Genomic DNA, 23826 nt, shown 5'->3' on the forward strand with positions numbered 1-23826 from the left:
GCCGCCCGCCGCTCTGTCTGGAGATGACATCTCCAACGTTTGAACCACATCTACGGCAGGATGATCCCAATTGTCGCTCGATTGTTACGAGTCTTTTCTCCAAGCACTTACTCAGTTGATGTGCCTACAATAGCGCGACTATGAGGAAGAATGTCGCCAGGACACCCGCAAACGAGACCATGGGTGCTGAACCCGAACTGGGCACCGGGCTGTTCCCGCTGCCCTCAGCCGTTCCATTGCCGCCAGCGGCATCAATGGTGAAGTAGGTTCCTCCGATGGCCGGCCCAAGGCCGGCTTGGGTGCGGAATTGGACCAGCTGTAATGCATCATCAGCCAACGGTCAAGACACAGGAAACCGCCCAAGCCTCGTCATGGAGCATGACGGCTGGCAGCGAAGAGGATACCCACATCGAACTTCTGCCTATCATCGGCAACAAGACCCACGGAATCGAATCCCGCACCGTTGAGCGCCTCGGGCTGCACGTATAGCAGGTAGATGTACCTGTGCACGCCCGTGCCAGCCGGGGGTGCCGGCGGCCCGTAGCTCGTGAATGGCGCAGACGAATTGACGAGCGTCGACGCCGTCGAGAGGACTGAGGAGACGGTCGTGCCGACGGTGAAGTTGCCGGCAAGGTAGTGTCTGATGCTGCGGTTCGTGGGGTTGGCGCGGCTGGGGGCGTCAGGCCCGACCTGGTCATCAAGTCAACTCTCACGAGAACCTTACCTGCGGAGCACCTGGGGGCGAGGCATCACTAGGGGCGAGGCGCAGGCTTCACTTACCATGACGATGATGAAGCGCGTCGAGTCGCTCACGTTGGCGGCATTCGCGATGCCCTCGACGCTGAACTCTTGCGGGGCCACAGCCTCTGCGGTGGACAGCTCCGTGCCCGGCGCGAGCAGCGCGGCGCCGTGACCATCTGCCGTGTGGTAGCTGGCGTAGAAAGCCACTGTCGGGTTGAAGGCAGCGAGGACATCGGGGACGATGCCGTCAGCTGTAAAGGTGGTGCCAAAGTCCTGCACTGAGACGCTCGACGCCGTGTGGCCTTCAGCGGCGCCATTGCCTTCGTCGCCGTGGCCCAGGACAAGAGGCAAAACGGCCGCCAAAGTTGTCGTATTTCTCATGATCGAGAGTTGATTGAGTGCCGACTAGTGGGTTCGGGTAGGCTCGAGATGAGAAACCACTGACCGCTACGAGGCATATGAACTGTCTACTGCGGGACACCGTCGCGTCTCGTTGTATGCCTTTATACCTGTCCTGACGAAGCGTGCATTTCGATGCTACCCTCGTGTTTTCGTCGGCTGCGAGAACATCTGCGCCATCAGCAGCCGAAACATGCGCAACGAACCCAACGGATCATGACCAAAACATGCTCAAAAGAAGTCTCAAACATTGCGCATGACGAGACCTGAAGAGTGTGACTGAATCGAGCTTTCGTCGCGGCCGCTAGCATGAGCATTGGGCGTTGGCGTCTCCCAGAGTTTCAAAAACTTGCGCACCTGATCCTACATCCGTGTCAGCCTCAGTCATTTCTGATTATGAAGAATTTACATGTAAGCATCTTAGGGTGCCGTTTGAGCTCGCTTGACTTCTTCTTCAATCTCCATCCTAACTCTCAAGTGAAGAAAAGAGCCTGGCAAGGCGGACAGACAGACCAGTGTAGCTGGCACACTGAACGACTCATGCTAAACGAATGGAATGTCAGAGCAAGCCAGCCTGGATTGAGAAAGGAAAAAGCACATCAAACCCCTTTGCGTCCGGAGATTCAACATGTCGTGTTGGATGGTTACGTGACTTTTTACTCTTCCGGTCGCAAAACACCAAAACATGACGGGCTTGTTCTATCCTGCGATTACACAGCTCCGAAGTAAAATACATCGTCAGCCCCTCCAAAAAGTAGGCTTTCGAGTTCCAGTTGAAGGAAAAGGAAGTGATCGTGATGAATCAGTCCTTGAAGCAGAACCCTTTCCGCCTGGCCTACATGGGGGCGGGGCAGGTAAAGCTGTGCCGCAGATACGATCTGCATCGTCAACGTAAGGTTCTCAACACGGCAATCATCAGACCACAACAACCAGCGCCGTGGTCTGAATGACCATTGACAGTATCATCGCGAGTGGGTGCTGACGTCAATGTCCTGACCGCTGCACAAACGGGAGCTTGGCGGCGGTTGGTGGACTTGGTGGCTTGGGTAATATTCAAGATGTGACCCCGCATAGTGCAGATGTGAGAATCGAGAATAAACAGGAGATGTTGGGTGGATGGCCTGCGAGGGTGAATGAGAGGTGCATAGCCCAGATTCCGTCGGGATCGGCGTGCTCGATTGTCTCTCGTTTCTTTGCGTCTTGAAGTGGTGCAGTCTGCTCTGCAATTCAACTTCCAATACAGGCCGCATTGCGCACCGAAACATATCTGGTCAGATGAGATCCTGTACGCGATTGAAAACAGCAACATGAGCCAGTCTGCGGCGGATCCGTCAACAACGGCGACGGTCACAGCCCAACCCAGTGGCATGCTCGCACCATCACATTGGGTCGACACAGCACCACAGGCCGAGGTGAGTGGCCGCACGAGACGCATCCTCTCGGGGAAGAGCGAAATGACGCCGGCATGGATAGCTGACGGGCAGCTGCACAGGAAGATGGCAATCGGGGGGCAACAGTCGACGACGACGACTCGGCGTTCATGGACGAGGGCGCAAGCTCGAGCGCCTCCATCAGTTCCAGCATCCTACAGTACCGCGTCATTAACGGTCGGACGTACCATTCCGACCGCGGTGACGCGACATACTGGGCATCGAACGACGACCAGCAGAACGAGTCGCTTGACATCCTGCATCACCTCTCTTACCTGTCGATGAACGGCAAGCTCCATCTTGCGCCGCTGAAGAAAGAGTCGGTCAAAAGTGTCCTAGATGTTGGCACAGGCACAGGCATCTGGGCCATTGACTTTGCCGACGAGAATCCCGGCAGCGAGGTCATGGGCACCGATATCTCCCCGATCCAACCCTCGTGGGTGCCGCCAAACCTTAGGTTTGAAATTGAGGACTTTACCAAAGCCTGGAGCTTTGCTGACAACTCCTTCAACTATGTCCACATGCGATACCTGTTCGGCAGTGTCACCGACTGGTATGAGCTTTTCAGACAGTCGTACCGCGTCTGCCGACCAGGCGGATGGGTCGAGAGCTACGAGGGCTCCGCCATGTGCTACAGCGACGACGGCACTCTCAAGCATGACAGCGCCATGGCCGAATGGGGCAAGTTCTTCATCGAGGGTGCGAAAAGGCTGGGGCGCGTCTTCACACCGATCCCTGACAGCCTCCAAGAGAAAGGGCTTGAGGCGGCCGGGTTTGTGGATATCACGTCGTCAACGATGAAGATTCCGGTGGGAGGCTGGCCAAAGGACGAGAGGCTGAAGGAGATTGGTCGTTTCGCGCAGCTGACGCTCGAGTCGGACGTCGAGGGCTACGTGTCTTTCATGGCTGGTCTGCTCGAGGGATGGACTCAACAGCAGATATTGATGTACTGTGCCCAGTTCAGGCGTGAGCTCAAGGCGAAAAAAGCGCACGGCTACTACCTACAACGTGTGGTGTATGCACGGAAGCCTGAGACGTCAACAGCTTAGGCCCCTTGCCTATTGGTAAGGTAGGCATAGTCGCCTCTGGGGAATATAATGGTGAATTGCCCGGACATGAGTCAATGCACCTTACAAAGCTAGCGAAATTTGATACTTTGAAAGATGCTCTATATTCCTTCATGATGCATTTGAGAGCAAGTCGTGGCATTGTTCGTCCTAGGATACTAGAGTTTGATCTACAGCTGGTAGATCAGACGCAGCATGGTTGGTGCGAGGCACAGCCGCTCGCCGGATCGTCAATCTGGAGCGATCTTCTTCCCCAGACGAATTGACGACGCGGGAACGGCCCGGCTCCGCGGTCATCTTGAGTCGTGCAAGAAACATCTCACCCAATTGTTGAAAACTGACACAGGTCAATCGCCTTGATATTACAAGTAAACAGATCTTGCCTGCCTATGATGAGTCGCAAGCGGACACCCCAATCGGTGGACGGCTGAGCGTCCTGATTCGCGCTATTTGTTACTGAAGGGGCTCAATCCATGACGCCAGCAAGCTTCTTTATGTTGATTTTGACTTTCTGAGTTGATTAACCTTAATTTAGGCGCGTCCTGCACCTCAGCCACAAGTACCATGGCACCGGGTGCTACAGTAGTTCAGACAACAGGATCTGAGGCAGATGATTGAAAGATGACGGTAGACAAACTCGACAATGGGATCGCACAAAGTTCGCTTTGGTCACGACGAGATCGATGCTCCCAAGGTGGGTTCGCGCTCACCTCGAACGGGGCCGTTTGTCCGTTTGTCCTTGTCAGGGGTGGCCTGACAGCTGGAGTTCTGGCAACCGGAATCGCGCCGAGGTTGGTTTTGGGACGATCCGGCACTTGGGCCAACGAACCACATGGGAGCCATCCATCAGACGGCCAAACGGCTGAAAAGACAATTTCAGCGAGCCATGGGAAATCTTTACTATTGCCTGGGATTGGAGTCTCCTGGTGGACGCGCCGCCGTTACGCTACAGGCGTCGTTTGGTAGTCTGTTTCGCAATGAAATGAAGGGCATGAGAACAAGGGAAATTTCAATTCGTTTCCATGTGGGCGGCGTTTACCTTCCCCTCACCAGTGAAGTTGTTGTCGACCATTGGTCCCTCACTCCGATTACACGACGACCGACTTCGGACTCGTATTACAGGTCGTTGTTTGCTGTGTCACTGCAATTCGGTGCGAAGTATCAATTACGAATACCAAGTGACGACGAGAGAACTTGGCCAATGGCATTGTACAGTTCGCTACACTCACGCAGGGGGACCCTGTCATGCGCCGTTGAGTGATTCTGGGCGCGCGACGATCAGGCCCAGTTGCAGTCAATCGCCTCCCGCGATTCGAGTCAGCTGCTTCGCTGGATGAGAAAGGGGAAAAGAGGCACGGACGGGATAGGGACTAATTCGTGCAAGGCTGCCACACCGCTGGCTTATCTTTTCCAGAATAGGAGGGTGTTTTGCCAGAGCGAGTGATTTACGACGACTTCGCTCTCGTCGGCGAGTTCCGACCCCCTTTCAACTATCACGACCTAGGCCACTTTGCCGGCGGCAACGCGACAGAGCATGGCCACTCGAGCTGCCAAGCCGTCATGGCTCCTCGGAGAAGATGGGGGCGAAGAACAACTCCCGTTCCCCCGCGATGCAGCCGGAGCCTCCAGTGGCCTGAGATATCTGATGCTCGAATGTAGCTCAATCTATGCCTTGGCTCCTTTAGGAAGCTTGTTTTCCAGAACGGCGCTTGTTTCGGGTGATGTACATTAACGGTGCAGGCGATGTGCCTGGAAGAGGCAATTGGTAGGATATCACGGCACGCTTGGGTCGCCGACTACGGGGGGCGCACAGACTCGTGAGGCCTCTGACCAAGGCAGCGGGTTCCTGGAGGCCTCTGACCAAGGCAGCGGGTTCCTGGCCTTACCCGCCCTCCCATCCGCAATTTCCTTGATGTTGAGTGCTCTCTGCTTACCACCGTCCGTTCTTGAGGTGTGTGGCCGACGCCAGGACCGGCACTTAAAACCTCTACCGGCGGGGGACCTTCTCTTCTTATGCTTAGCGCCGGACCGCCTCCGCACCTCTGCCGGATAACCAATCCAACCCTGGTCGTCTACAACTCAATCGATCTCTTATCCGGGGTGGAACTTGGCTGCATTTGGCATGTGGTAAAAGATGTGGCTCTCGACGCCATACGCCAGCCTGAAGACGTATCAAGTGACCGAATAGGTCGGTTCTCGATAGGACTACCATCGTCAACTCGAGCGATGGGGACGCAGAGGGTGTGCTGGAGAGCAGATATAAAGAGGAGACGAGTGGCGCAACTGGTATAAGTCTTTGCTCTCATCATCCAACTCATCATCTCTTCATCGCTTCTCCGTCCAGACTCAGTCTTCGCCTCGCGGGTTCTCAATCGTCACCATGCTTTTCAAGAGCCTCTTCGTTGCCGCCGCCACGGCTGTCGGTGTCTCCGGCCATGTCGCTCGGGAAGCCCCCAGGACCTTCGGCTGCGGTACTCACGAGCCCTCCGCCGAGCACGTTGGCATGTCCAAGGTCCTCGCTGCCCAGGAGGCTCGCGTTCTCGAGTCTGGCAACCTGACCGCTCGTGCCACCATCAACGTCAACGTCTACTTCCACGTTGTCGCTGCCTCCCAGACCGTGGCCAATGGCTACCTGACTGTAAGTCTGACAGAACAAACTTTGATCTGGATAGAGGTGCTTACACTCTCCACAGGACAAGATGGTCGCGGACCAGATCGCCGTTCTCAACCAGGACTTCGCCCCCCACGACGTTGCCTTCAGGCTGGCTGGTACGGACCGCACGGTCAACACCGGCTGGGCTCGTGACAGCAACGAGATCGCCATGAAGCGCGCGCTCCGCAAGGGCACCTACAAGGACCTCAACCTCTACACCCAGGTCACCCTCACCGACGACGCCCTGGGCTACGCCTACTTCCCCACCTCTGGCGCCACCAGCGGCAGCACCACCTTCATCCGCGATGGTGTCTCGATCAAGGCCCAGACCGTCCCCGGCGGCACCCAGGCCGGCTTCAACCTCGGCAAGACCGGCACCCACGAGGTCGGCCACTGGCTCGGTCTCTACCACACCTTCCAGGGCGGCTGCACCGGCTCCGGCGACCAGGTCTCCGACACCCCCGCCCAGGCCAGCTTCAGCAGCGGCTGCCCCATCGGCCGTGACTCCTGCCCCGGCCAGGCCGGCCTCGACCCCATCCACAACTACATGGACTACTCTGACGAGTAAGTTGCTGAAGAGCTCTCTCCCTCCCCCAATCTCATCGGAGAGAACCAACTTGCTAACATGATTGACCACAGCTCCTGCTACGAGGAGTTTACCCCCGGCCAGGATGCCCGCATCCACAGCTTCTGGACCACCTACCGTGCTTAGACGGAGAGTTGAAACACTCTCATGAGCGGAAGAACCCCAAAAAAGTCTATTCGATGGGATGTTTGCGATCGAGGCGTTAGGTTGTGATGTGGCATCAGTTCGGGAGTAGCTGCATGTATTGGCGGCTTGTAGCATGTACTGGTGGCTTGTAGCATTGGCGGTTTGTTGCATTGGGCGAGGAGTTCAAGACTTCTTTTGTTGGCGAGTCTTGTTGTAGCAGTGATGACGACGATGATGACGAATTGGCAACCCGAGATGGCATGTCAAAAATGAAATTTTTGGATTCACGGCTGGACTGTTTTGCATCTGCTCGGTGTAGTGATTCGAATCCACTGCAGTCATGTTACCGTGGATAAGAAATTGTAGACTGCAACTAGAAGACTAATCACATGCACCAGAGTTGTGGAATTAGAGGTTTGACATAGTGTTGGCAAGAGTCAAAACACACCACTTGGATGATCCACGAGTTGCTAAAAAGCTTACAGCACCAGTGTGGAAACTGCGATTTACTTGCTGTGAAAATTCCTTATGAACGTCACCCATAGCGTCAGTTCTGGTACCTGGCTGGGTCTGCAATCTTCACTGAGTGAAGACGGGTACACCGTGGTACTTCATCGAAGGCTTGAAGCTGACAAGTGTCTCAGAGTGATGCAAGCCGTCGGCCTTTGTGTCACGGTGTTCTCTCTATACGTACTGTCTAATTTATTCAGAGCTGCGTGCCTCCCTACGGAACACCCCCAAGATTAGCAGCTTTAAGGCAACATGCTTGAATGTTCCGTGTAGAAGGTCTGGCTAGTCTCAATGGGAGAAGTAATGCTACGAAGAGGCAAAGAAGACTATGTGGAAAAGTCGTGACCTGCGACAAGAAAGACGAAAACCTCCGCTTATTTTTTCCATTATCTTCTAAAATAGCCGAACATTGAAGAGACTATACGTTTGGCCGATCATTGTGGAACACATGATTCGAGTCGTGTTTGCACGTTAGCGCTCTGCTTGACAAGTCAAGTCGAAACTTTCTGGCCAATGGCTTGCAAGGTCTTGGCTGTAGGTGGCAAACGTCGCACTCGGATGAGAAACTCAAAACTGATCAAGGCCTGAGCAGTACGCGTCAGCAAGTCGTGATGACCCGTCGCACAACAGTGCAACTGTGGTTCATTTACGTCTCCAATGGCTGCCGATCAAAAACTGGAGAGATCGTCTCGAGGTGCAGTGAACGAACGAACAGGTAGATCAACGGTCTCACTCCTCGGGTCGATCTGCCAGATCGGCACTGATAAGCTCCTTACTTGCCAAAGCTTCAATGCCATGCTTGTCAGTGGGTGTCGAGCGATGATCACTTGCAAACTATTGAACTCGAGCAATAAGGTCAGCATGTTTGCCACAATAGCTTGACAAACCTCCACGAGCATTCCGTTTCATCCTTTTCAGAGATGTCGACTCTGAATGAAAAGAGGAAGAAAGAAAAAAAGAGTGGGTTTCCACTCGTCAGCAAAGAAAACATATGGAGCATTGCTACCCGAAGACTGAAAAACGAAGATAGCGTCGCGTGGAACGTTGACCCGAGAAACGGGTCAAGTATTGGGGAGCTACCATGGCTCATCAACTCGAGGCTGCCGAACTGCCGCCTCAAACAAGCTAATGATCGTCACGATCCAGCAGATATAGGATGAAGAGCGGCGGCATGGGCCTCATATGGACTGTCTGGAGTGTACGCTCCGTCGGCAGCTGGGTCTCCATCGTGGGGAAAGCCAGCCACCCACGGCATTCACGGTCCGGTAATTCCTTTCGAGCTGTAACACCACGCCTCTCCTAAGCATATGGCTTGTGTAACAGTCGATATGTGCGGCGATAAGGCATCTTTTGAGTATCACGAAGGGACGGAAGGCCTGCCGCACCATCAGTAAGGCACCGCAATCCGACTGGAACTTGCCGCTGCGAAGCCAACGACGATGCGAATTCTGGGCTTCGGAAATCGAGATTCCACGATGAGAGCCACATGGGTCGACACGGCGAGCCAATGGAGGCGGAAGCCTGTAAATGAATGCCCGTGTACCAATGCAGCGGCCCATGTTGTGATTGAGTTCCGGCCCCGAAGAGGAACAGCCTGTTCAACCATAACCCTGCAATCTTACATTGACAGAGGCAAGACGATGAGACAGGCTGCGAGGGACGGAGATCCGTTCCACAGATAAACAAGCATCAAATCAAGGGTATTGTGCTGGCTCACGCCGGGCTGGTCGCCGTTCCAGAGGGCCGTCACCTGATCGTCGGCCGGGCATGGGTGCCCAAAGGGGAAATGCGGCGGATGATCAGATCCGGCTCCCTTTCGGGCAAAGTCCAGGGCGCATCAAGGTGGGGTCAAGCTTGAGGTTGCTAGATTGAAGTTACTATGGAGGGTTGGATCGACCAAGCAAGGCGTTCAGTCTCCCAAGTCATGGCAATGTGACGACGTGCCGGTTCCGGGTCTGGACTACTCGATGCTTAGATTGGTCAAGCTCGCTGTCAGAGGCCGCGTCTGTACATCAAGTGGTGGACGAGTATATTACAGCAGAGCCCCCGTCCTGCGCCCAGGTCTGGGCATCGCCTCTTGGCATGCCATCGCCTCTTGGCATTTTCCCTTCTCGGCGTTGTATGCTCCGGAGAGCAGAATTAGGGGATTATCTCCTCACACGCCTGGTCCAAGCGACGACGACAGCGACGACAACCGAGCAAAACGCCCGACAGAGTTTGACGCACATACCACGCAGAGAAGGGACTGGCTGACTGACTGACTGGCTGACTGACTGACTGGCTGACTGACTGACTGACTGACTGACTGACTGGAGAGACGGCCACATGAGCGTCCTCGGCGGTTCAAGCATTTTTTCCGTCATGACAAGGCGACTGGGCAGTGACAAGGCGACTGGGCAGTATTGGCAAGGGTCCACAGACACGAGGGGACCCATGGCATTTGCGATTCTCCATTGCCCGTCTTGAGCTCCATCCTCATACGGCTTGCCCCGGCGTCGCCACATGTGGCTACCCAGGTACCCAGGCCAGCTCTAAAGACACCTCTCCCCGTTTTGGGGTGCCTTGTTTCTGGGCTGTGAGGAGGATCGTGTGAGGAGAAGGGGTTGGTGCAACACGTGGGAGTGTAAGTCTATCACTCGAAGGGATGACCCGGATCGACGAGACGGCGTCTGCGAGCATGAGATCCTACCTCGCCTACAGACGTGTGTGACCATCAAGGCACTTCGCCCACCGTCTGGCCAGGACCTGGGCCCATGGTCAGTCTTCCGGGAACCGACAGGTCGAGCCGCAAGAAGACTGGAGAAATTTGGCGCGAACCAGCTCTCGTGACCCGTCAAACTGGGGAAACCGGCTCGCCTTGGGGTCGCTACCGGCCCACACATGAGGGGCAAAGTACTATGGGTTTGCGGATGAAGATTCCTGCGAGCCGCCGAGGCCACGACGGGCCGTGGCTGGGTCAAGCTGGGGGTGTGAATCGCGGGGAAACACCACGATGTCATCTGGGCTCTTCTCCTTCCAGAGCGGCACCCCGGAGCGCCCCCGCACATGTTTACCCCTGACGGGACAGGAGCAAGCCTGTGCGGCTCACGGAGGGGCGGCCGCGGGGGAGGCAAAACTCACGAGATGCTCGGATGGCCACTCTCCGCCGCGAGGCAAAAGTGGCGACTGACTGGAAACGCGTCGAAAGCAGCGAGATGAGCGGCATGTTGGCACTTGATCATCGTGATATAAAGAAGGACGGAAGTCCGGCACCACAATCACTCTTTTTTCCCCCTCTCCTCTCATCCTCATCCTCAGTCTCTCAACCACATCCAACAATCCTCAACTCCCTCAACTCCAACAACTCTCTCCTCCTCTCCTCCCATCTCCCACCCACTCCAACCGTCACCATGAAGACTGCGATTCTCAGCGGCCTCTCCCTGCTGGCCGTGGCCATGGCCCAGCAGGTCGGCACCGAGGAGCCCGAGGTTCACCCCAAGATCACCTGGAAGCGCTGCACCGGCACCAACGGCAGCAACTGTGCTACCGTCAACGGTGAGATCGTCATCGACGCCAACTGGCGCTGGGCCCACAACGTCGGCGGCTACGAGAACTGCTTCGACGGCAACGACTGGACCGGTCTCTGCACCGGCGCCGAGGACTGCGCCAAGAACTGCGCCGTCGAGGGTGCCAACTACGGCGCCACCTACGGTGTCTCGACCAGCGGCGATGCCCTCACCCTGAAGTTCGTCACCCAGCACAACTTTGGCACCAACATTGGCTCGCGCACCTACCTCATGGAGAACGAGTCCAAGTACCAGATGTTCACCCTGAACAACAACGAGCTGGCCTTCGACGTCGACCTGTCGACCATCCCCTGCGGCATGAACTCGGCCCTCTATCTCGTCCCCATGAAGCCCGATGGTGGTCTCTCTGACGAGCCCAACAACAAGGCTGGTGCCAAGTACGGTACCGGTTACTGTGACGCCCAGTGCGCCCGTGACCTGAAGTTCATCAACGGCAAGGGCAACATTGTCGGCTGGGAGCCCTCGCCCACCGACGACAACGCCGGTGTCGGTGCCATGGGATCTTGCTGCGCCGAGATCGACATCTGGGAGTCCAACCGCGAGTCGTTCGCCTTCACCCCCCACGCCTGCAAGAACAACAGCTACCACGTCTGCACCGACACCACCTGCGGCGGTACCTACTCCGAGGACCGCTACGGCGGTGGCTGCGACGCCAACGGCTGCGACTACAACCCTTACCGCCTCGGCAACACCGAGTTCTACGGCCAGGGCAAGACGGTTGACACACGCTCCAAGTTCACCGTCATCTCCCGCTTCCGTGACAACGTCTCCGAGCAGGTCTTCATCCAGAACGGCAACGTCATCATTCCCCCCAAGCCCACTCTCGCCGGCCTGACCCAGTTCAACGCCGCCATCACCCCCGAGTTCTGCACGGCCTACCCCACCATCTTCGGTGACCGCAACCGCCACGACGAGATTGGCGGACACACTCAGCTCAACGCTGCCTACCGCCTGCCCATGGTCCTCGTCCTGTCTGTCTGGGCCGACCACTTCGCCAACATGCTCTGGCTCGACTCCATCTACCCCCCCGAGCGCCGTGGCGAGCCCGGTGTCGCCCGTGGCCGCTGCCCCGAGACCGGCCGCACCCCCGCCGATGTCATCCGCAACCACCCCAACGCCTCCGTCACCTGGTCCAACATCCGCTTCGGCCCCATCGGCTCCACCCACAACACCTCCGGCGCCGTCAGCCCCCCGGTCACCCCTCCCAGCTCGACCACTCGCCCCGTCACGCCCCCTACCACCACCACCCGCGCCGCCACCACCACCACCCGCGTTGCTCCTCCCACCACCACCACCGCCTCCACCGGCGGCCCTACCGCTCCCAAGTGGGGCCAGTGCGGTGGCCAGGGCTGGACCGGCCCTACCGTCTGCGCCGCCGGCTCTACCTGCCAGGCCCAGAACCAGTGGTACTCTCAGTGCCTGTAAGCGGCTCGCCGCGCGCGCGCCTCTTCCTGCTGAAGAAGCGGTTCCGGGGCCGGCTGTCTGGTCCTCCGCCTCTCGCGCCCCCTCTCCACCTCCCCCTCCTCGTTCTCCTCCACCTCCGGCTCTGCGGCGCGCCGTCTCCGGGCGGCGCCGGCGTGAGCCCGGCGGCGAGGTAGCGGGCACGCGAGACGGCGGCCTCCTTCCGGCCCCCTGGCATGACGATGATGATGGGGAGACACGAGTTGAAAATGCACATATCTTTGGTTATGGTTTCTTGCACATATATAACTTTCTTGCACATGTACCTTCGCTTTAGGTTCGAGTATATACAGGTTGCCTACTACTTCTTGTTCACCGTGACTGTTTGTGTCTTGTTTGTGTCTTGCTTTTGCATGTGGCTTGCAGTGCAAATTTCATGGATCATTTCCTGACGATACCATCGGCTGACTTGATATAAACAGGACTGAAACGCAAAGGCAGTATTCCTTCAAGAATCAGTACATAACCGACTACTAAAGAAGCCTTACAATGATCAGCATTCGTCATTTAGGGGCGTGTGTCCGTTTTCAGTGCAAGTCCCCAGCGGCATAGAGTTGCCTTCATACAATGGAACACCGTCATCACAATGGCGAGCGCCTACTGTAGGCAGAACAAGCTAGTGACGTTCTAGTTTCATTACTCTCGGTGGAAGAATATCTATGAGGCCAATCGGTGTTCTTGCGTTGTTGATACTTCCAATCGATTCCTGAACATATACTCAAGTTGTATGGGATGAATGACCACTTAGTTGATGCTGGAGTGTGCATTCCCCCAAAAGATTCATCATGACGAACAGGGTGTTGATGAATTAAAGAGGTCACCTTCCATAAGATCTGCCATGCATACATGGCAAGAGCTGTTGATGATACGCCTTACAGCAGGTTCATGCCTTGCCTCCTATTCAACTGCGTACTTTCCTGTTTCCACACAAGTTCAAAATAGTCCATCAATGGTTCATCGTGCTTCTGACCTCCTTTTCTACATCCACAAGCTATCCTTACTGTGAATGTGCCATCACAGCACCACGATTTACATTCAAACCCGCGCATCGTCCTGCCAGTTCTGGAACGCATACGCATGAACAAAATCACCTCTCAAACGAACACGATCAGCAATTCACAATGCCGACTTTTCGCAAGCCCAACATGGGATCGTAAGTTCCGCGATGCAGTGACTTCTCACATACAATGGACAGGCCTCTGAAAGACCATGCTGACACTTGCCAGGGTCCTCAAATCTCCCATTGTTCTCTTCAAGATCGGCCTCGAGCACGAAGAGTTTCGAGTGCATGAATGCATTCTGCTCCCTCTTTCCCCACAAATACGTGAGAAAATCACAGCAGGAGGCCAAGGTCAAGTCATAGAAAAGTTCCTCTGGGAGGACGTGGAACCTACGACTTTCGCAGACCTCGTCGAGTTTGCCTACGGAACCGACTACACGACCGATATTTTTCCCGAACACGCCAACGATGGCAACGATGACGACATTTACAATCTCAAGGAGTGGCTTGACAGCTGGACGGGCAAAAAGGGCGCCATCTACTTTCACGGCCTTCGTTTCATCGAGGGCCTCCACGACACGCCTGACGGGTACTTTCCTGGTGATCAGGACGCCGAGCACAAACCCATCAACAAAACCAAATGCTCGACCACCATCTTCCGGCACATAAAGCTGTACGCCCTGGCCAAGCGGTGCGGAATTCAGAGCCTTCAGGACATCTGCCTCTACAAGTTACGCAACTGCCTTGTACGCCTGCCGTGGGAGTTCTACGACGAAGACTTCATCCTCAAGGCGACCCGATACATCTGGGCGAACACGCCAGAGGGAGAGCGCAGCTTGCTTCGCAGAATTTGGATCGATTTCATTCTTTGTGATCTCGACTGCCTGATCGATGGCAGGCTCGAAGACCCGATCCGATGCATCAAGAACTTTGGCTCCGAGCTCCTGCTTGCTGTGCCTCACGGATACTGGCAAGAGCTCCAGAGTGTGCGGGAGCAGAGAGCTAAGAAGTAGACAGCCGAGTGCGGGGCAGCCTGAAGTCGGATATCGGCCTGAAGTTGGGACGAGATGAAACCGATCTGGGGCGTTCGAGACATGGGACGACTGAACAGGGATCATGACACTTGCATGGTGATCGCTATTTTCGGAGGGGACATGGACACGCCTGGTAAAGGGTTTTTTGCTTCACCTGCTTTCCGGGAGCTTCCGAAGATGTTGCATCCCGTGAGTGATCACGCTATGCGCTCGAAATACGGTCGGCTGCCCGTAGCCTAGGTAGTCTTCTTATACCCATTCCTGACAGCAAGGACTCTATTGTTGCTATATTCGCTATCATAGATGCCCGCAGTGCAGATCCAACAAGGAAAGAGCACAATGAGTGATGTGATGGTAGAAAAGTCTGTAAAAGTGTGTTGGCATAACTAAAATCTGCCTCACAAGCAAGCCACTCAACTCAATGGCGCTTGCATGCATTTAATCCTCATCAAAGAAGCTGCCGGCTCTCTTCAACATACCCATGTCAACCAATCCCATTACGCGCCCATCCAACCGCCTGAGCCTCTCATCCATGAACCACCAGACGGTGCCAACAAAAAGGGCAACAAAGATCTGGGAAACACCAATGCCAATGACGGACGATCGCAAGCCTGCAGACCTTCGGGCCTCCACGGCGCTCGCGACCCCTAGTATGAAAAATGCAGCAAACATGTTCTTCCAGCACACGAGCCCGGCGTCCATGTCGGCTACGTTACGCAGGCAAACGTGCAGGTTCGAGCTCGTGTACTGCGCAGACCGGTAGATGACAGGTCTCGCGAGGGCGTTGAGCACGTAGACACCCACAGCCAGGAAGCCGGCGAGCACAGACAGCAGCTTGAACGAGATGTTTCGGCTGCCGTGGATCTCGAGGCCGAAGGACAGGATCCCGATGGCGGCGAGGACGGTGCCGACGCCCAGGGCCGCGACGAGGTTCAGCAGGGTAAAGTCCTTTCTGGCCTTGCGGCGCCAAAAGGCGAAGAGGGCGGCGGCCGAGACGCCGCAGATGAAGGGCGCCAACAGGAGGAACCCGATCTGCGCCTCGTCAAGGATGGCGGCCGTGAGCGGCGAGACGACATGCGCGATGGCCCACAGAGCCGAGTACGGCAGGAAGGTGGCCAGCGCCAGCAGTGCCGTGGTCGGGGCGATGAGAGCGCGGGGTCCCTGCAGGAGGGTTCGGTTGTCGACGAAGCCTCGGAAGGAGGAGATGGGTTTCATGGTGCGCAGATATTGCCTCGCCTCGTGCGTGTTGGGCACGTGGAGGTTGAACTTGCCGATCGAGCGGCGGGCCGTCGTCCAGGTCGGCGTGCGGGCGGAGGGGAGCGCGTTGCCGATGAACCAGCGGTCGTACGCCGTTTCAGGCGCGGCAAAGGCGAGAAGCGGGATGGCGACGATGAAGAACGTGTTCAGAATTTCGAAATGAATTTCGAAGCGGGCCGCGTTGCGCATGGCGACGCCGCTGAGCAGCGGGGGCCCCCAGGCCGTCGCGGCTTGCAAGATGTCGTAGGCGGCGAGGCGCGGGTTGCGCTGGTGCTCAAAGTATGTGTCGTGAATCGAGCTGAGAACGAGCGTGTCGAAGGCGCCCCAGCCGATGCCCTGAAAGATGCGAGCGCCGAGGGTAGTGCCGAAGGTGGTTGAGCGCATGTTCCACAAAGCGCCGATGAAAAGAAATACCATGGAAAGGAGATAGACGGGACGTTTGCCCCAGATTTTGGAAGCGGTCACGCTGGCGAGACCTGTGATGGACGAAAATATAAAGGGAACGGCTGTTAGAGATGCAATGGCGGTATGCGAGACCTGGAACTGGATGGCAAGCTTGGCGGCGACGGGGATGAAGGCTGTCTTCATGGCGCTCACGAGGCACACTGTCACGAGCAGTGCGAAGAGATTGAGGTCTTTCTTCCACAGAGGCCAGTTCTAGACGCTTGTCAGTCGAGAAGGCCTACGACAAAAAAAAATGAGTACGGGTAGTCCTTACCAGAGGGTCATCCTCATCATCGGACGGCTGAGGGCTAAGTTCTGTCGTGGCATATCTGCCCGAGCCATACTTGATGGTCCTTCCCGTCATCGTCGTTGAACGAGAAAACCTCCGCGTCGAACTGGTCGTCGGCCGCACCGGACTCGCGACTGTCGTGTTGGAAGCTGTCTGTGGTCGCGAGATGGTCGGCATCGGGCGCGTCGGGTGCGACGTGAGCGCTGCTAGCTTGAGCGGCCGTAGTCCTGCTTTGATCTTTGATCCCGCCCCTTGTATCGAGGACATGGTTCCCGCGAGTGTGGAAGTTGTGCCAGGTCTTGTCGAGCTGGTAGTTGGTCGCGACGACATTGTCGCGCCCTTGAGCTTAGTCGTCGCATTCGCGACAGGTCTCTTCGCGGGCCCGGATCGAGTGGTCGAGCTCGTCGCTGGCCTAGGCGGATCTTTGGGCGGGACTGGTGGTGGTATGTCAAGCGACACTACCCTCGCCTTGTGTTGCGCTTCATAGCTCGTGGCGGGCTTCGCGATAGTGCTTATCCTCGTGGCCTTGTCCATTGCGCTATGTTGTGTCGCGCTGTTCAAGGAACTGTCGCGAGATGTGTGTCGTCGAATGCCCTGAGGATCAGGCTTGCACTGGACGATGAATGTCCATCCAAAGGTATTATCGTCGAAGCTGAACCAGCAGCGTCTGCGCGTCAAGCGCTGGAGAACCGAAGAGAACGTACAGCAACACACCCGGCCTGTGGTGGTTGAAAGAATCAAATATGGAAAAGGGAAGGGGAGGGGTTTCACGATGCGTTACCTCGCCATGTGGGTGATAAAGTATAAACCCTAGGACTACGACGGTAGGAAATTAGGAATTGGATGCAAGGGATCGACCTGAGGTGTGATGCGATCATGCTGGGTGAGGGTGTCGTAGCGAAACCCAGTTTCTCAAAGCGCTCGCATGAGGTGTGGGTGGAAGAAAGCTGAGAAGACCTGGCCTCGGAGACGAAAGGGCATGACAGATGGTGACTACCCAGGTAGAATAGGGCATCCGAGAGTCATCGTGATGATCGCTTGACAAACGTGCTCAGGTCGGCATGGCATGACGAGACTGGCTGGGTTTGCCTCGATACGCTCTCCATCTTTTCTGGTTGACACATGTACGACCAAACACCACAGGGGTTGCGGTTTTGTCGATCATGCTCGCTTGGCGGCCGGATGTCACCTTATGCCACGCGCTGCGCAGGCCTCGACCCCCTCCTCTACTTGGTACCGCCTGACGGACGTCATGTCAGCGCTGACGCCGCAATGCACGTTGCAAAGGCCAGCCGTTCTCAGAGGCTGGGAGACGTGAGCGTGGTGGGGCTGCACTCGTTGCTGAAGACTGAGCTTTGACGTTTTGGCCCAACTGAAGGGTTGCGATGACAGGGGCTCTGAAACTCGTCTGGTGTTGGTGTTGAGAAGGGGGGGGCGTGACTAGGAGTCAAAAGGCGTCAACGACAAGGGTTGGCGACAGCTAGGTGCTTAACCCGTATACCTCCAAGGGAGCATATCAGTAATTGCACACGAGAGAAAGCTGTCATGTACGCACGGAGAAGATTCTGCAAACCGAGATGAGAGTAGGTCAGTCGATGGGAAGCCCAGGCCACGCTGCTACCAGAGACAGGATTGGGAGGAATGGTCATCTGAGCCGTCTCTGCACACGAGACGGTACAGCTTCAGTATGGGATGGTTCATGTGTGTTTGTCTTTGGATTGATCGTTTTGTTTCAATAGCGTAGCAGCGATCAAGCATCGTTGATGCAATAGCATCCGTCTGCCACCAGACACTTGGGAGCTTTGGAGGCCTGAACGTTCGGTCTGGCTTGACGAGGGTATGAAGACCATTAAGAGTCGCCTCTTAAGCCAAATCACCACACACACACACACATACAGTGCCTCAGGTCGGAAGAGGGCCACAACACCATCGGTCGTCGATCATTCTGGCCAGATTGACTTTGTCCTGGCAGCGTCAGTGGCCTCGCCCGACCCAATCCAGTTTAGAGTGGTATCTAGAAAATCTCCGATGTCACGTCACTCTGCTGCATCTCACTGTCTCCCCTAGGAGACGCAGAAATAATCGGCAATATACCGTCAATTCTCCGCTCGAATTACCCGTTGACCAGCCAAGTAGTCAGGCGTGACAGGTTCCAGTAGACGCAGAGATCAATCAATCTTTGCGCCACTGCCAGCGAGCGAACGAGTATGCGTGCGTGCATGACGGGCATTTTCTGGACGCTGCCTCGGCAGCCCACCATCCGGCCACTGGCCCCCTCGAAACCCAAGTCTCCGGACCTGGCGCCTATTGCGGCAGTACGATCGTCCGCATCGAGATAGTGGAAGCGCCATACTATGGTGCATTCGCATGAAAGAACGTGGCGGCATCATGGCACATTGGCAATGATCTCGTTGACGAACTGGGTGGAAGCCTATCCTTCATCAAAAAGGTTTCAATCAACGATGTCAGCATCCGCGCATCCGTTTCATTTGGACAGCGAACACAACACCTGACCGATAATGCAAACCGAGCACGCTCTTACCTCACTTCAACCACTTACAGAAAATGGAGACATCGATGGTGGAGAACGATCTCTGAGGAACCATCCGGGCTCACGTGCCTATGACCGAGCCGCCGATGTCCAGCCCTGGGGGTCCTTCGACTTCAGGATCCCCTGCCTGAGAGTATTGGAGATCCCGGCAGAAATGATCAGCCTCCTGATGCAAGGATTGGACAACATGAAGACAGACCTTATTCCATTTAACTTGGCTGTCTCCGGTATGTTGACCTGGGCCCGTAATCTTCTGGACCTAAAACATGAAGCAGAATCACTGGCCTATGACCCCTCTAATGGCCGCCTCACTGTCAACTATGAGGTACCAACCGTTTCCCTGGCTGCCTTCCTGGCCTATTACCCGCACTTCTTCAAGCTGCACAAACTTCACGGCATAGCTCTGTTCATGCACCATTTCACGACATCTATCATATATATCTTAACAATTCACTCCTTCCACCTACACATCTCAGTGCCGGAGGTCCAAGGCAAGAACAGGAAGACAACTGGACCAGCATCACCAGTGTGCCAGCAGTGAATGGCCGCACGGTCCGGAGGTGGTGCTTGGCAGCAGCAGCTCTCTCCCTGGAAGTACGGTGAATGTGGTCTCGACAGAACTCCATTCGGGCTATCCGCGCTTCCACACTGGGAGCAACAAAGGTCAGCCCAACTGTGGGAGCAACAAAGGACTGAATTTAGGTAGACACTAGAAACGAGCTTGCGGCTTGACGTTGTTCCTGCGCCAACGCTTGTGCAGAACTAAGTTCGTATGTGGACGGCGGATTCGCTGGTCCACGACACGATCTCGATAGCAGCGCGTCTAACGGCTTGGCAGCTTGCTGATCAGTCGTTAATTGTTTTCGTAGCAGCACTACAAACCATAAGCCTGGCCAGTCATCAGATCATTGGCTGGCATTTTCCATGCCGGATTTTCTCCCCTGTTCCTTACCCCGGATATGGGCAGACAAAAACACAATCATTGTTGGTAGTCTGCTGCTTGTGTGCTCCAGGGTTCAGTGGTGATGGACGATTGTCTGCTTCACTCGGCAGTTGAAGCATAAGCCATCGAAAACGTCACGGGAGCGCATTGAAGTATTGTTAATAGTACATGCGACCCCTCTATGACGGTCCTCGGAACCTAAAGTGAGAGCGAGCGCACTTAGATTGGCCCCTAATTCATCTTCGCTACAAGCATGGTAGGATTTAATATGATAGACTTTAGCGACTCTTTTCACGCCCACAAACTTCAATCCCGAACCATTCACTGTCGCCGTTTGACCATGCAGACAAACAAGACAAAGGAATGCGGTACGGCGCGACTGTGGACTTTTGCAGCGATCATCAGCGATCTCGCGCGAAAATGGCTACTGGAATGAGGGCAATGCAACCCCCTGTCTCAAGCTCACCAGTCATGGGCTTACCTTCATCGTCTACCCACTTGCGTGAGACAAAAATTTGTCGCCCCCAGCGAAAAAGCCACCTGAGATGGGCTTACTTGCACATGACCATATCTTCTAGAACAAGCGGCGCAGTCCCTGGTTCTCGGGACCTGCCCCCCGCCTGATTGAGTTTGACGATGACCCAGCCACGGCTTCCAGCAGATTACCTCTCTCAGCCTCAGGGCAGCGAGCTGAGGAACTTTCCAGCAGATTACCTCTCTCAGCCTTAGGGCAGCGAGCTGAGGAACTGCGCCAGGTAGGAGTAAAACTCTAGATTGCTCGACTCATTCGAGCAGCGACGAAAGCAAGGAGACTCACATTGACCCCGAGAGGGTACACACCCCGAAGGAAATTCTCAGGGCGGCGGCGACGAGATTTCGTCACCAGCATAGGTTGGCATCAAGTGGCAAACCCCACCAAAAGCGCCGACTTTGCTCGAAGCAGCACGTACCTTTCGTCAAAAGATGACAGGAGGTACCTGTCCGTACTAACTCAATGGCCGAACTCCCGGGTAAGCCCGCATGACTCGGCACGCAGGAAACGACCCGTCATATTGCTTTCGCATTGGCGGGCACATGGTCCAGTGGATACAGACTGGGTATATGCGAAGACGGCCCTTTGGAGACCTCGGCAGCAACTGGGGTCCCGCGACTTAGACATCAAAAGTGGTTCTGGCGTACGAGTGAGGAGCTCCAAAGTCCTCACAGTGCTCTCCCAAGGGCGCCGAGTACTCCGACAAACTCGAAGCGGTGCCCCCTAGTGCCTGGTCCTCAGACAGACTACTCGGTCGCCTGTTCCTCGTGTAGACAGTTTCCCGTACGCTACATGCTTAGGGTGATGGGGCCGATGGGGCCTCAACAGACGCCGCTGACCGCGGCTTTTCCTAGACCGACTGCTAAAACCTGCCTAGAGGGGATACCCTGCCTTGACTGCCCCTCTTTGACTTTCCCAACTCCCGTTGTCTGCAGGTCGAGACATGTCCTTGCGGCTGAGGCTAAGATCCCCATACCCACGTGAGGCAGATGCCCGACGATTGCTGATCTAATGCTGTTCTGGGCTGGGTCAGGGCGAAATTGGCCCCCTTCCCTCCCTCCGTCTCCCCGTGTCGTAGGGAATAGGGACGAAGTAGAACAGCGGGGACGACGACGCCACAGGGCTAGAACTGCCCAGCTAGAAGGATCAGGGGAACCAGTTTTTTGGACCGAGGACCAGGACGAGTGAGGAACAATAAGATCCTGGCGATGCCAGGTTCCATGGCCTTGGGACTGGATCCTCGGTGGCTTCTGTTATAAACCTTCCTCCTCGCCCAACACGCCCGTCGACGTGCACCCACAGCACAGTACACTCTGAGAACCATGGCGGCCATTGAGAACCGCGGGCCTACCCTACAGGCTGTTGCTGTGTCTTTGCTCGTCGCGGCCACTATTTCAATTTTGCTGCGCTGCTATGTTCGGATATTCTTGATCAAGAACTTCGGCGTCGATGACTACTTCATGGTGGTCGCAATGGTAAACATGACTCTTTGTCTTGGCACGGTTTTCCTTCCCATACTGATACGGAGCAGGTTTTTTTTGCTCTCTTCGTGACTTCCGTTGTAGTGGGCGTCAAATACGGCACCGGACGGCACCACTGGGATCTGGAACCGGCCGATGAACAGAAGGCCATGCAGGCTTGGTGGTTCTGCTATCTGTGGTACTGCCTCGGCATGATCGCCTCCAAAATATCCATCGGCTACTTCCTCCTCCGCATCACCGTACGGAAACTCGACATCTGGATCATCTACAGCGTCATGAGCATCACCGTCATCGCCGGCGCCATCTTCTTCTTCGCCACTCTCTTTCAGTGCAACCCCGTGTCCTTCTTCTGGGACAGGAGCCTCGCCAACGGCACCTGCGTCAACATTGAAGTCATCATCGCCCTGACCTACTTCTACAGCGCCTGCAGCGTCATTTGCGACTTTACTTTTGCCATTCTTCCCGTCTTCCTCATCATGAGCCTCAGAATGGACCGCAAGACTCGTCTTGCTCTCGTTCCCATCGTCACGATGGCGTGTGTGTAAGTAGCAGCAGGCTGTGACACAACGGCCGATGGTTGGAAACTAACAGTACACAGGGCGAGTTCCGCCGTCGTCGTGCGATTTCCATACGTCAAGGATTTCAAGAATCCCGACTTTCTCTGTATGCCTTGCATCTCCGCCTGCTCCTCCCAAACTTGACACACAACAAGGACTAACATGAACAGATTCCACCGTCAACATTGCCATCTGGTCAACCACCGAGTCAGGCCTCGCCATCATCGCCGGCAGCCTGGCCACGCTCCGCCCGCTATTCCGCCTCGTCGCCCGCGCCATGGGCCTCTCCACGAACGACCCGTCCGGCTACCAGGTTTCGGGCCAACGGCGAATCCCCTCCGGCATGGGCTGGGCCAACCAAGCGGACGAGAGCCGAGACAGCCGCCGTGGCAAGGGCCCCTTCAGCCTGACGACATTTCTCCACGACGAAGCAGAGGCCAGGACTGGTGGCGCGAGCGGAGAGTCAGAGGATGCGCAACGGAAAAGGTCACTGGACCGCAAGAGGGGGTCGATCTGGAAGTCCAGGGGCGGTGATGCCGGCGACAGCGAGGAGGAGCTGACGTTCGACGGCTCGAAGAAGACGACAACCTGGACGGTCGAGACGAGGACAAAGGGTTCATCATCATCAGTGGAGGAGCGAAGCGTTTAATATTTTCCCTTTGCAGGCACCCATGCGACGAACGGTGTTGTAATATTTACTCGGGCAACATGAACAGTACACAGGCTAATATGCCACAACAAACAATGCACCCTAATAACATAGTTTACCACCACTTACAACAAACAATGCACCCTAATAACATAGTTTACCACCACTTACAACAAACAATGCACCCTAATAACATATTTTACCACAACTTACAAGCTCCCTTCGATTACCAGCTTTGTGTTGAGGTTGAGGCCCTTTTGGCACCGGAGGAGATTGTACCTAGAAGCACTCCCCGTCTAACTCTCCGTCTGTGAATACTCGCACGCGTTAGTGTGGCGCCATGTTCGAGCACACAAGGACTGAAAGCGCCGCCCCCGTCGAGGCTATAGCCAGAGCCACGATTCTGATACACCGAGCGAAGTGGTTACCCATAGAGGTAGGTAAGGTGTAGGGCGCACACGTCTGCATACGACGATCGCTGGCATGCTTGAGTTTCCTAGCGGTGCAGATCAGCCCAGCCACTCGCGACATGCCTTGAGCGCGCAGCCAG

At 55.8% G+C, this 23826-nt stretch overlaps 7 protein-coding genes across 7 annotated transcripts; 5 read left to right on the forward strand and 2 right to left on the reverse strand.

Moving 5' to 3' along the window:
* Nucleotides 1-124: 124 nt before the first annotated feature.
* On the reverse strand, nucleotides 125-1122 carry VDAG_00749 (uncharacterized protein; the record flags this gene model as incomplete). The annotated part of the gene is made up of 3 exons (XM_009652126.1): nucleotides 125-316; nucleotides 409-690; nucleotides 781-1122. The coding sequence occupies 3 exons, from the start codon at nucleotides 1120-1122 to the stop codon at nucleotides 125-127; spliced, it is 816 nt and encodes a 271-aa protein (XP_009650421.1).
* Nucleotides 1123-2447: 1325 nt separating this feature from the next.
* VDAG_00750 (uncharacterized protein) lies at nucleotides 2448-3619 on the forward strand (the record flags this gene model as incomplete). The annotated part of the gene is made up of 2 exons (XM_009652127.1): nucleotides 2448-2552; nucleotides 2633-3619. The coding sequence occupies 2 exons, from the start codon at nucleotides 2448-2450 to the stop codon at nucleotides 3617-3619; spliced, it is 1092 nt and encodes a 363-aa protein (XP_009650422.1).
* Nucleotides 3620-6017: 2398 nt separating this feature from the next.
* VDAG_00751 (metalloprotease) lies at nucleotides 6018-7002 on the forward strand (the record flags this gene model as incomplete). The annotated part of the gene is made up of 3 exons (XM_009652128.1): nucleotides 6018-6275; nucleotides 6331-6854; nucleotides 6930-7002. 3 exons carry the CDS (start codon nucleotides 6018-6020, stop codon nucleotides 7000-7002), a joined length of 855 nt encoding a protein of 284 aa, XP_009650423.1.
* Nucleotides 7003-10901: 3899 nt separating this feature from the next.
* Nucleotides 10902-12503, forward strand: VDAG_00752 (exoglucanase; the record flags this gene model as incomplete). Its single annotated transcript, XM_009652129.1, has 1 exon — nucleotides 10902-12503. The coding sequence occupies one exon, from the start codon at nucleotides 10902-10904 to the stop codon at nucleotides 12501-12503; it is 1602 nt and encodes a 533-aa protein (XP_009650424.1).
* Nucleotides 12504-13660: 1157 nt separating this feature from the next.
* On the forward strand, nucleotides 13661-14552 carry VDAG_00753 (uncharacterized protein; the record flags this gene model as incomplete). The annotated part of the gene is made up of 2 exons (XM_009652130.1): nucleotides 13661-13692; nucleotides 13766-14552. 2 exons carry the CDS (start codon nucleotides 13661-13663, stop codon nucleotides 14550-14552), a joined length of 819 nt encoding a protein of 272 aa, XP_009650425.1.
* Nucleotides 14553-15011: 459 nt separating this feature from the next.
* VDAG_00754 (uncharacterized protein) lies at nucleotides 15012-17097 on the reverse strand (the record flags this gene model as incomplete). Its single annotated transcript, XM_009652131.1, has 2 exons — nucleotides 15012-16487; nucleotides 16549-17097. The coding sequence occupies 2 exons, from the start codon at nucleotides 17095-17097 to the stop codon at nucleotides 15012-15014; spliced, it is 2025 nt and encodes a 674-aa protein (XP_009650426.1).
* A 4814-nt stretch (nucleotides 17098-21911) lies between these two features.
* On the forward strand, nucleotides 21912-23276 carry VDAG_00755 (uncharacterized protein; the record flags this gene model as incomplete). Its single annotated transcript, XM_009652132.1, has 4 exons — nucleotides 21912-22064; nucleotides 22121-22611; nucleotides 22669-22733; nucleotides 22798-23276. 4 exons carry the CDS (start codon nucleotides 21912-21914, stop codon nucleotides 23274-23276), a joined length of 1188 nt encoding a protein of 395 aa, XP_009650427.1.
* Nucleotides 23277-23826: the final 550 nt, after the last annotated feature.

Source organism: Verticillium dahliae, genomic scaffold (genome assembly GCF_000150675.1).
Source record: "Verticillium dahliae VdLs.17 supercont1.1 genomic scaffold, whole genome shotgun sequence".
NCBI classification, from domain to species: domain Eukaryota; kingdom Fungi; phylum Ascomycota; class Sordariomycetes; order Glomerellales; family Plectosphaerellaceae; genus Verticillium; species Verticillium dahliae.